Raw genomic sequence first — 12,502 nt, 5'->3', positions numbered from 1 at the left:
TGCCGGTCGTGCGGATGAGCAGCCGTCAAACACTTCCCACAGTCTGTAAGGGAAGAGCAGAGCAGCTGGTGGGTTTGTGCAGGAACCGGTTCCTGCGCTCTGCAGAACGAAGCCAGGCTACTGCACCGCTGTGAATTTGCATTCACTTGTGGGATAATTATTCCTGCGAAGTGAGACAGTGAAAGGGACCGTTAGAATATGGCATCACCGCTGGAAGGGGTTCGCCAGGGTGCCCGGCGGAGGGCTGTGCGCTGAACTGCCAGCACCAGAGCACTCAGACATCCTGTCTTTCCCTGAACAAACCCTTTTCCTGTGCAGTGAGTAAACCCTGCTGTTTTCTTTCCAACCCTGTTCAGATGCAGAATTCTCTGAGATCTCTACGGAACAGTGCAGCCAAGAAGAGGGCAAAGCTGAGCGGCAACATTTCAGATCTGGAAAGTCCCGATTCGGCTCTTAAGCTTGACCTGTCCGGGGAGTCCCCCTCCCAGGCGTCCTCCCCAAGCGCCGGCTCCTGCAGCGAGAGCGGGGTTTACAGCCAGGAGTCTCTGACCTCGACCCTGTCCACAGTCCCCCAGAGAGGGAGAATAACGTGAGTGGGACTCATGCCTTAACGCTGCTCAGAGGTTCTCAGGCCCAGTCTCTGCTGGTGCTGGTTAAATGCTACAGGGGGTGAAATCGGTGGTGTTTCTTGTGCATGAGGTCACTTTGCTGAAAAGCTTGGTTTTATACGTGATTATTTTCCTATCTAAGAACACCCTGCTCTGTACAATAGCTGGCTAATTGTGTTACTGTAGTTTGTGCTGGCTTTTAGCCTGACAGTGTTCCCTGGGGCAGCCGTAGGAACAGGGTACCAGTAAACATTTTATTCCAGCTGTAGCCTGCCATAGGAGGTATGTGAAGCATAGCCTGAACAAATGGGTAAGGAGGAGGAGGAGGTAGGAGGAAGGATGAGGTTTGCTGTTACAGCCTGGAAACTGAAGAAGGAATGGGCTGGGGTTTTGGATAAGAGGAAGACTAAGGAGATGTTTGTTGTTACTGCGAATCGTGAAGGGTTTCCCTTTTCTTACTGAGAGACTGCTGTTAGTTTAAAGTGACTGACTGAGCACATGCTCCTCGCATTGTACAGGGCAATGGCCCAGTTGGTTATGAGCGGTATAAACTGTCTATTTTTTCTTGAAATAAAAAAGGTTTTGAGGAATTTTGCCAATTTTGCAGTAGAGAATCTCCTTTTCTGCTCTCGGGGCCCGTGATAAAGCTGTTCGTAGCTCTGATGGGGAGATACCTGCTCTCTTTGTGCGAACTAAATGCACCTTTATCTAACTGGCACACAGCCGTGTCACCAGAGCAGGAAGGGAGGGGTTGACACCGAGGGAAGGGGGTTGAGGACAGGGGGTCTCACACTGTGCAGTCTCAGAGCTCATGGTGGTCCTTCTCATCAAACAATTTCTACTGAAGTCTTTTCCTTCTCGGTGAGAACATCCGTGGGGATGTTCTGGAAATACTTGCCCACCAAGTGTATTGGGGAGAAGGAACGGAACTCTCTGGTTGTCTCTGCTGCAAAGCGTCATTTAGCTGGCTCTGACGGGCGTGTAGAATTGTTCCTGTGCAATGTGGTTTCTCTTTTCACAGGTCAGACACCTTTCCACTACGCGGCAGCAAATCCCAGCCTGGGAGAGTATCGTCAGCAAGACACCGAGAGCCCAGCGTGGCAGAGCATAACTCCAGCACAGGTATTGCGGGTGCTTTTCCATACACGCCTCGCTCGAAGTGGTGGGACAGACTGAGCACTCCATGTCTCTGTTCTTCCGTGTTCAGTGAGCTCATGTCCCCTCAGCTCTCAGAACCAGGGAACTGATAGATGCTGTTCGGTCAAACCGAGGTTACAGGGTGGTACCACGGGCGAGGAGGAGCTCCAGGGTCTCGGCCTTTCTGTAAAGGGTAAAATGGGTTAGTGCAGATGCCAGCTGTGAGCGTGTGCACCTCAAACTTCAGTGCAGGAGTGTGTGGAAATTCACTGGGCACCAGCTGGATAGGAGTAGGGAGGGTCAGAATGTTGCAAGCAGTTAAATTCATGGTAGGACATTGAAGGTAAGTGATGCCGTTCTACTTCACGCTTTCAGTGAAGTTCTGTAACAAGCTCTGTGATGGGCACAGAACGATCGTTTAGAATTGTCTGGGTTGAAAAACACCTTTCAGCTCCTCGAGTCCCCCCTGTTCCCCCAACCCTGCCAGGTCCCCACTGACCCCTGTCCCGCAGCAGCACCTCCACACGGCTGGGAAACCCCTCCAGGGATGGGGACTCCACCACTGCCCTGGGCAGCCTGGGACACGCCTGCACAACCCCAACGGGACAGAAACGGCTCCTCAGGGACCACCTCAACCTCCCCTGGGGCAGCTGGAGGCCCGGTCCTCTCGTCCTGTCACTTTGTCCTGGGGAGAAGAGACGGACCCCCTCGCTGCACCCTCCTGTCAGGGAGTTGTCAGAGCCAGAAGGTCTCCCCGGAGCCTCCTTGGCTCCCGGCTCATCCCCCCCAGGTCCCTCAGCTGCTCCTCAGCACATTGTGCTCCAGACCCTGCTCCAGCTCCGCTGCCCTTCTCTGGACACGCTCCAGCCCCTCAGATTGCTTTGGCTGTTTTTCTGAGATGAATTTTATCAGCTTCTCTCAGCATTGTTATAACAGAGTGGCAGCTCTCAGACATTTCTAACTTCCCAAATTCTTTCTGTAACATACAAGTTTGTGCAGCTTTTAACAGCCAGCACCTCGGAAACCTGTCTGCCTGCTGTCAGGCCTGTAGCTCATTTTTCCCCGACAGGTTCAGAGGCCAGAGGGTGCTGCTGAATTACTTAGCGTTCAGTTGTTCATATTTGAAAGACTTTAAACTAAAAAATAAGTTCTGGAGCTTTGAGTTAGACTTCCAGCTGGGGTTTTGCTGTGGATGGAAGCCTTTGGGTGTGGAGCATGAGCAGAGCCTGAGCATCCTTGTTGAAGTGCTCAAAATTCTGTTGGTGAAAGTGCTCATCCTGCATCCACAAAACCAGTCGGAGGTCTCTGGAAATGGAACTGTTTGAGAACCTGGCAATAGACAGGAAAAGCTCTTTCTGAGGTTTTTTCATGTTGGGTTTTTTTCCTTTTGCACAACCAGCATTTGAAGACAAGGGGCCTTGGAACGTTAGTGTAGTTGGCCAACGACTGAACTGTGGCAACGGGTGCGGAGATTATGAGGATGAGAAGCAAGGAGAAGCATCACGGCCTATTTTTAAGAGTCAAAATATGGAACACCAAAGAGATTTTGAGCTTTCCAAAGGTTTGTGAGTTGGCTGTTCATCTGAACTCTCATTTGTGGCAAAACCTGAGGCTGCGTGTAGCCTTTGGTAGAACAGGTTGTTATATATTGATACGACCTTCGGCAGAAATCTTGTTTGCTCTACGCTTTCCATGGTTTTGAGGATATAAATAATCAGTAAATCCTGTTAAATTCAGTAACCTGAAAATACACTGACTCATGGATGTGGTAAAGTCAGGTGTGGGTGTGCAGAGGAGTAAAACATGGATCAAGGTGTGAACTACATGAGCTACACTGTGTTTTATTTGAAGGTCTTGCAGAGTCAGCATCTAGTTTTCCAGAGATGACCGATCCGGATTTCATCTCAACAGGGGTCCTGTCTGAAGATGCCGTTGTGATTGTTGGTAAAGGTATTACAAACCCAAAATTATCTCCTCTATCTCATCGTGGTATTACAATGAGGCAAAATGTACTTTTATAGAGCGGGAAAAGAAAAAACAGGTTCCGTAGAACATTTTAAATTGTGAATGATCTGCAGCAGGGGATGAGGGCTAGCTCTTGGCTCTGGCCCCTGTGAACACGGGTACGTGCGTCCATCCTGCTCGGAATGAAGTGGAAGAACTTTGGGTGGAAATTGGCGCCAATGGTGTCATTAACTAGGCGTTGGGTGGAAGTTGGCACAGCTGGTATAATGAACCCAGTTCTGCTGAATAAAGTGGATCTTTTGGTGAGGGCACAACGTGATCTGCCTTTCAGGGGGTGTTGGGAGCCCTCCTTCTGCACAAACGTGCAGCCAGTCCACAGCACTGGTAGCGAATGGAGAGGACCGAGCTGTCGAGGAGGAGCCTGAGCCCTCGGCAGGGATCCGGGGGGGCAGCGCCCAGCAGAGCAGTGCTTCTCACTGCACCCGGGAGAATGAAAGAGAGGTAAGAACTTAGGGCCTTTTCTTCTGTCTCACTTCCCATTTTTACATGTGTCAGCACAGCTCGATATGGCCTCTTGTTATAGTAAATGAGGGTTTGATTAAAACAGCCCACAGGCATCCAGCTGCTTCTCCCTGCTTTTCTTTTTGCTCCTCCTGGGTGGTTTTTTTCATGGCAAATTGCTGTGTCGGAAGCTTCCCATGCGCCTGCCTCCGAAGCCTCTGTGAGGAGGGCCGGAAAATGTCCTCTTCCCTGACTGCCACAGCACGTGGAGACGTGGAAGGAGGAGCTGGCTGGGTTTGATCCCGTTGTGGTTTTGCAATGGACATAATTCAGGACTGGATTTAATATTTATGTGAATAGTTTCCTTTGGCTCTGCAGAATAGTGGTGCAAATAGTAATGTTCCATGTGTACCTTAGACAGTAGCAGAGGCTGGGTAACAGGTTATGGGTAACTTGTCCATTTGTTACCTTGCCTATCATAATGGGTGTATTAATTTTTTTGCAGATAAAAGTTGTCTTGTCAAAATCTGCCCGGGATAAGATGAGGAGGAAGAAGAAAGAGGAGAAAGAACGCAATCATAAAGAACAGGAGGAAGCCAAAGACCTCGGTGGGAAAGAAGAAAACCCTTGGGAAAGGAAAAGACTGAATGAGCCAGAGGAAGCAACAGCAGAAAGTGAGGCTGAGTGTTTGTCTCAGATGAATATTACACTGCGAAATGCGGCTGGGACGGAATGCAAAGTCCTGCGCTAGTTACCAAAATCACGATGTTTAGTGTGACAGGAGGGATTACTAGAATTTCTTTTACCCTCCAGTTTAGTCTTCAGCCATTTGTTGTCAGTCTGATAATGCCAGTGGTGGAGAGCAAAGTGCTGATGGGAAATACTAGAAGGGCTGTAGTTAAGTTTCAAAAGACCAGTTAGGGTGGAAAATCCTTGTGTTTTCCTTCTTTGTGATTCGTTGTTGTCATACTTGGGACATTTCCTTCTATTTTCTAGAGTTCAGTCTCTGGGGGGATATCTTAACATCGACAAGAAATGTGTCTGTGTCATTAGAAAACGTGGTCCTGAAGCCGTCGTTACGAAGGACGTCCAGCCTGAAGCAGACAAGGTGTTCGGCCCTGCTGGATGCCGGTAAGCTGCTGCGGCGAGCCAGAGGCTGTTACACCACTGGACAGTGGAGGGGTACAGTTCCACCGTCGGGTTTCATGTGATTTGTTTGTGCAAGGGCAGTCCCGAGGGGCTGGGGAAGATGGGAGCTGTGGGGGTTTGGATTCATCGCTGCTCCCCTGAAACACTTTCCGTCTGTGTGGAACGTGTCTGAAACGTGAGAGTTTTTTACCCGCTCAGCGGCGTGATGTCATGTATTAATGGCAAATCGACTCCCTTCTGTCTCCAGGACGAATGTTTCTGGGTACATCTTGTCACTGCGATGCCTTTAAAATATGCAGTAGGAGTCTTTTCAGAGCAGGAGCTCTTACTGATGGTCGCCAGAGGTCTTCAGACCTTTGCAGGTGTCTCTTTGAGGTTTACTCTGTTGTGTTTTAGCACATTGTGCCTCTGTTCTGACATTACACAACCCACAACATTTGGGTTTGCGACTTTGGAAAGTGGTGGTGGTAGTTCGCAAAAATAATTTGTTCATGTGAACGAAATGCTGAATGATGGAGGATGTAACTGTCTGTTTAGAAACCCTTAGCAGCAGCAGCAGCCTAAACATCCAAGTGGTCCTATTTCCCTCCTCTGAGTGGATTGGTTTCTGCAGATTACACTAATTTTTTCTTACGCTTCACGACTTTGCAGATGAAATGTCTCTTGGGTCTCAAGGACGCTATAAAGACCAGACCCCGTCAGTCACCCATAGCCCAGAAATATTGGACCCGTCAGAACTGCAGCCCTTTCCAAACCCAGAAACAGCGCTGACAGAAGCCCTGGCGCTTTTAGCTGATGAGGACTGGTAGGTGTGAACGTCTGCCTACAACCGGAACGTGAGGTACAAGGCGTTTCTTTTGAGTAGTCATGCAAAGAAACCCTGCAAAACGGATGTAACATTGAAAACAGTGCGAAGGATTGTGAGCGATGTACGAGAAAAAGGGGTTTTCACTCCAAATCTGATTGGACTGTAGCTGCTGTAGACTGAGGCTTTGTAGCGGAGCTTTCGGAGGCCTGGAGAGACGGTTGAGCTGAAGCCCTGTCCTGGAGAGGCCCCCGCTGGTACCCTCTTGCTATCATCTGTGAAACACGAGGCTTTCAGCATGGGGGAGGGAACTGATCCTTCGGCTGCCGCTGGTGCAAGCTGTGGGCAGAGCCAGGAGAGGATGGAGAGAGGGGTGTGCCCAGGTAGTGCTGCTACCACACCAAGAGAGAGGCTCGCCCTGGAAGCACTTCCTACCTTAGCTGTCGCTGCTTTATTGCACCATCTAATTTGTTTGCTATCAGGTTTCTCAGAATTCTGCATTCCAGTATTTTTATGGAAATGTCCACACGTTTTGTGTTTCATTTTTTTTTTTTTTTTACATAGGGAGAAGAAAATCGAAGGTCTGAACTCTGTTAGGTGTTTGTCTGCCTACCATGCGACTGTCCTGAGTGCAAAGCTGCACGAAACGAGCTTGGCTGTGGCTCAAGAGGTTAAACTTCCCTACCAGAATATTTCACCGGCTATAGGCGTGTGTATGATGATTATAGCTCCCCCATGCACCAAGGGGAGTGGCATGTTCACCTGGGGGGAGTCCTCCTCTCGGACAGCCTCAGAGGGACGGGTCTGCCGTTCGGCAAAGCAGCTCATGCTGCAGATCCCAGCCCTCGGTCTGATTTGCTAAGGGACTGAAACAATTCAGACTGTAACTTGTTAACGTTTTAACATGTATTTTAATTCTCACACCTCGTGAATCGATCAGAAATGTATGTCTCAGCTGCTTTTAATGTTACTTAAAATTTACAAAGGGAAATGTTAAGCTTTATTTATTTTACAGTTTATTTTATAAACATTATTCATTGTTTGTTTGGGTTTTTCCTGTGTGCAGGTCAAGAATTTACGCTCAGGTGTTTCTCGAGCTGCTGTGGTCTGTTTAGGGGATTTGTTCACCCACCTGAAAAAGAGCATGGATCAAGAACTAGATAATACAGTAAAAGTCCTTTTGCACAAAGCTGGTGAATCCAACACATTTATAAGGGAAGAGGTAGACAAAGCACTGAAGGCTATGGTTAATAATGTGACTCCAGCACGTGCACTTTGTTCTCTTATAAATGGAGGGCAAAGGTAATTCTTACAAAGACTTTATAACGAAATTACTTGTGAATAGATTAAATTTATCACATAGAGACTTTAGAAAATAGCACAGTACAGTAGGCAGTACTTTGAAAGTAAAGCAAGTCAGCTCTGCTAACCTTCTGCCCAGGCAGCATCAGTTTGGATAAAAGTAGAATGAGGCCCCCCCGTTTGCTTCTGACCGTTGATTGTGAATGGCTGTTGATTCTGGTGTGTTTTCTGGTCGTTTTGCAACACGTCGGTGATTTCATTTGCTGTTAGTATCATACTGTCGGGGAGCTGCTGTTCTGCTTTGCCTGGTGAACTCACTAGCTTCTGCTGTGTCATTTGCTCTGCAGTCAACTCTGCCTGTCCCTGTGGTGCGCTACGAGGGTTTCTGCCTTGCGCTTCTCTAGCTGCAGCTCTCGGTTCCCTTCCTGTTCTCCCCCGGGCTGAGCTGGTTAATTAATCGGCTTCTTGACTGCGTGTTCTTCCCCTTTCCACTGGTGGTGGCTCTTGTTTTGTCGAGTACCTCAAATGTGACCAGCTCCGTTTCTGGCTGCATGGTTTGATTTGATCTCTGGCTCGCCTCGGCCTGCAGTAGAAGTTCCTTTCGTTCACTCTCCCTGTTAAATATGCTGGTTTTTTTTTTTTATCTCCCCATGCACCACCACAGCAATACTTAACCGTGCCCTTAGGCACCCCAGTACATTAGATATATCTACCTGCTGCTACTTAATCCTTTCCCTGCCTGTCGTCACTCAGATGTCAACTGATAGGCTGCATTTCTTGTGGCCTGTCCCTTCCATTGAGTATTTCAGATGTTACATTATAAACCAGTCCTTCGACTTTCTGCACAGCTCCACATCATGGGAGTTAGTCCAGATTCAAAATGGTTTGTTTCCTGGGAAGCTGGTTGATGTGGAAGGTTCTGTCCCCTGAAAGCCGAGGAGAACCGCACTGCAGTTGGCTGACCTTTAAACCGAAGGGCAGCTGCTGGCCTTGGGCTGGGAATGAGTCAGGACTGGTGGCCCCAATAGCTGTTCCTGTGAGCAGAGGAGCAGCACCCTGCTGTAATTCCAACGCCATGCAAAGCGGGCTGTTCTGTCAGAAATCCTTGGCCAAGCCATACTTATGGTCACAGCTGGCTGCGTCTCATCTCCCCATGTTCAGAGGAGGATTCAAACACCCTGAGCTGTCCTTACGGGTCTTCTAGACCTATAAAGGTCTGACCCCTCCAATTTGTCAACTTGGATACATCTTCAGATATCTGAGGCAGCAAAACTGCCTGAGCTGTGGACGTGAACACAGCACGTGAAGCAGCGATTAATTTCGTCACCGCTTAGAAGGCTTCAGTCAAAGCAGTGTCTAAATCATGGAGTACTGTGTCTTTTTAACGTGTAACACATCAGGGGGTGCCCGAGATAGCACCGTCCATTACAGCTTTTTGACTGTTGGCTTCAGGAGACCGGCCGTGTTAGCGACATGGGGCCCTTGTCCCACCAATGGCTATGAGAATTACCTTAGAGCGGGAATCAGGGCAGGGGAATGGCACGTATCTTCAGTTTGGGCTGACACCGGTTATGGTGATACTGTGACGTACTCAAGCTAGCCGTTACGGTGTAGCCTACGATTCGTACGACCTTTTAAAATGTGCCTGCTCTCTGCTGAGCACATTTCCAGCCTGCTGGGATCATCAGTATGAGCGCTTGCAGCCCTGGGGAGAGCGAGATACTGATTCTTCATCAGCTGCAGAGCTGGTCTGACTTTACCAACAGGAGTAATGGAAAGCGTTTTGGTTTGCTTTTGTGAGGTGCTGCTCTAACGGTATCGTGGCTATAAACCCACCTCTGTGAGCAGGCACTCGGTGATTCCCAGGTGAGATCTGACAGTGATTGCATTTCAGAAATTTAAAACCCATGGGGTTTATCTGTAGGAATTGTGTTTAATTCTAACGCCTTATGTGCATACAAAAAGATTTCCAGCCATTTTGTGTGAGCAGTGGGCACCACGGCGAGCAGGGCTCCCTCGCAGTGAGCTCTGTCGGCCTCACAGTTCTCGCTTTGCCATCGGCACGCACCGGGGGCTGGGTGTGGAGCTGCTGCGCTGCCAGAGAGGTTCTGTGACTGGGGCTGCCCTCCAAGCTGCTGCGCTTTGCCTTCTGAACCCGCCCCGACCGCTGCCTTTGTGCAAAGCGAAGCTGCTCCATGCGGGATCATCTAGTGGTAGCTTCCTCCAGCGAGGCCACGGAACCAGAGAAGGGAAAGTGCTGGTGAAAGGGGAACGTTCAGGAAGGACGCTGGGTGTTCACGTCCACCTGCTAAGCGGGGAGCCTCCAGTGTGTTCCCCAAGTGAATCCTTTTCCATAGCTCCCTCCTTTAAACCTGGTTTTCCCTGTGAACGATGAGCCACACAACCGTCTTACTGTGCAGTGGAACTGCCCTCAAAGTCAGGTTTTTAATCCGAAGATGAGAGTAGAATTGGAAGAGTCTGAATTTGTGGAACTGTGTGCTCTGAAAACATGGGATCAGCAGCTCCGGTGGGATATATCCGTATGGTTAGTTTGGTGCAGGAGCTGGGCGATGGATTCCAGCTTTGCTCCAGGTGTTTAATGGCCCTGTTTTGTAGAGAACAGATTGCTGTGAGCTTCCTAGAAGTCAGGAGAATAATGCGGTGTTTAATTTTAAATTGGTATAAAATACACAGGGTGTGTTTCTGAGCATGGGGACTTGTTTTTCATGAAGTTGATGGAAAGAACCCGAAGTAAAGTGCTCTCTAAAATATTTTACAGCTATTTTTAGGAAATAAAATTCTAAACAGCAGAGAATGACTAGTTTTATTAATCTGAAAGGTGCAGTTAGAGGTTGAAACTGACTTTAAATGAATGTAATTTTTCTTTTTTTCATTTGTGTTCTCATAGTTTGGGATTTTAAGTGAATGAAATGCAATTTAATCAAATGGATTCTCCTTTTAAATGAAGTTATTTGTCTGTGCTCCACAAGGTGTTCTCTGTTCAGCCAGAATAAGTGTTTGCCTACCAGCAGTGTGCTGGTGGTGGCTGACTCTAGAGATGAGGCATGCCGTGTTTGGTAGAGCGCAGGGGTGCTGCTGTGCGGGGAGCTCCCGTGGCGGGTTTTCACTAAGCAGCTGTGTTTTCTGCAGCCACCTGCACGTGGCGGTGAGAAGGTGCACGGCCCAGCACCTCGCGGACATTGTGGACCGTATGGGGCCAGAGCGGATCCTGTCTGGAACTAAAGCGGTGGCTGATCGGATTTTCCCTGCCATAGCCAGGTTTGCGCAGGATACTTCACAGCAGACAAGGTTAGTGAGGGTGATGGCTGAGAGGAGCACGTTCCAGGGGCCGAAACCTCTGCGTGTTCCTCTGCAGGGACGGGGGGGTGGATCACAGAATTGCTGAGGTTGGAAAAGTCCCTTAAGATCATTGATGGGCCCAGTTTCTTTGTGGGAGGATGAGAAGGGTGTCTGGTTACCCAGAACAACCCTCCTCACTTTTTGTTTTGGAGTTACACACCTGTAACTACCTGCAGAGTTACAAAGCAGATCTGTGGTCACGGCTGTGTACGTCGTGGTCTGCTGCCTGCAGGTATTATGGTCGGAAGATGCTCTTCAGCATGATGGCACATCCCGATTTCGATAAAACCCTGGAAAAGTACGTGCCAACCAAGGATCTGCCCTACATTAAGGAATCTGTCAGCAACCTACAGGAGAAGGTATGTGGAAAATCTCCCGTTGAACTGCTGGGAGGTATAAACATGGACTGTTAGGTGTGGGCAGTGAACCTGTGGGGAGCAGGGGAGAGTGTTCAGGGCAAGACGAGGCATTGCGGGACCGCAGCAGGGCAGGGTGCCACTCGTCAGCTCCTGGCAGATAGGCAGGGTGAGATGTGCTTTGCGGTCATACTCTGTGTGGCTGTCAGACCTGCCTTTACCGGGCCGCCAGCAGCGCGGAACTGCATCAGCCAGGTCAATTAATGGTTGTAATCTGTGCAGGGTTTGGGGGAGATGCCGTTAGATACACCCTCAGCGAAAGGAAGACGTTCCCATACAAGTGGTGTTGGACATTCGAGGTCATCTACTTCCAGAGATGCTCTCAGCGTTGTGGACAGGTAACGACCTTCAGTGTTGTACCCTGTAGCACCTGACCTCGAGGATAACAGCCTCACCACAGGAAAGGTGTTCCAGGAACTGGGAAAAAAACCCCAAATGTAAACCAAGGCAAACCCCCATGTCCAGGAGTACAGCTCCCGGGCGCTGTGGCTGCCTCCAGGCTGAAGAGAGCCTGTCTGTCAACACGCTCTCTGCTGTCCCAAACCACAGTTCCAAATCCCCTGCTTGCTGCTGCACAGGGGCACTTGGTGCTGCCCGTTGTTCTCGCAGAGCTGATGGGTTTGAATTTGAAAGTGAAAAAAGGTGCTTGTTCCATTCTCCCCCAAAGGCTTGAGTTCAGGCACAGGAACTGGACCCGGCCTAGGGCCCCTGCCGAGCCCAGCCTTGTCTCTGGAGTGACCAGTGTACGCGCATTTGGGGTGAACCGACGTTGTGACTTCAGGAACAACAGTTACTATTGGGTGACTTTTTAAAAACTCGCCATCTTTAAAGTGAAGGTCCTTCATCAGAAGATTCTGTGTTTACTTCTGACATTTGCACTTAGATGGAAAGAGAAGGTCTGGGATTAAAGACTTCGGTGTCAGCCTGCTTGAGTGTTCACTGAGTAACTCTGTCCTCTCCAACAGGGAGGCTGCGGACGCCCGGGAAGTCCCAAGAAAAGCAGCTCCTCGTAATGCACTGGAGAGTGATGAGTACGTGAAGGACATTACAGGGTTATTGAACGCCAAAGACTTCCGTGATCGGATAAATGGCATTAAGCAGCTGCTATCAGATACAGAGAACAATCAAGGCTTTGTCGTTGCAAACATTGTCAAGGTAACTGTAGGAGAACATTTTACTTCATAGCTCTTTAAAGTGGTGTCACAAGGTTTGCTGATAAAATCTTGGCTCCCTTTCTCAGCAGGCATGGCTGCTTAACA

At 49.2% G+C, this 12,502-nt stretch overlaps 1 protein-coding gene across 1 annotated transcript in view; it reads left to right on the top strand.

The window, feature by feature from the left end:
* Positions 1-12,502, top strand: part of FAM179B (family with sequence similarity 179, member B) — a gene marked incomplete at both ends in the record, with an annotated part of 28,047 nt that overhangs the window by 13,511 nt on the left and 2,034 nt on the right. Inside the window, 11 exons of the mRNA XM_010142429.1 lie at positions 357-589; positions 1,630-1,730; positions 3,606-3,695; positions 4,042-4,211; positions 4,717-4,885; positions 6,012-6,165; positions 6,730-6,835; positions 7,232-7,467; positions 11,060-11,186; positions 11,466-11,581; positions 12,209-12,398. Of these exons, the coding sequence (XP_010140731.1) occupies positions 357-589; positions 1,630-1,730; positions 3,606-3,695; positions 4,042-4,211; positions 4,717-4,885; positions 6,012-6,165; positions 6,730-6,835; positions 7,232-7,467; positions 11,060-11,186; positions 11,466-11,581; positions 12,209-12,398 (1,692 nt within the window). The remainder of the gene's footprint in view (positions 1-356; positions 590-1,629; positions 1,731-3,605; positions 3,696-4,041; positions 4,212-4,716; positions 4,886-6,011; positions 6,166-6,729; positions 6,836-7,231; positions 7,468-11,059; positions 11,187-11,465; positions 11,582-12,208; positions 12,399-12,502) is intronic.

Source organism: Buceros rhinoceros, unplaced genomic scaffold (assembly GCF_000710305.1).
Source record: "Buceros rhinoceros silvestris isolate BGI_N320 unplaced genomic scaffold, ASM71030v1 scaffold21570, whole genome shotgun sequence".
Classification (NCBI taxonomy): domain Eukaryota; kingdom Metazoa; phylum Chordata; class Aves; order Bucerotiformes; family Bucerotidae; genus Buceros; species Buceros rhinoceros.
This window is presented reverse-complemented; position numbering and strand designations above follow the sequence as displayed.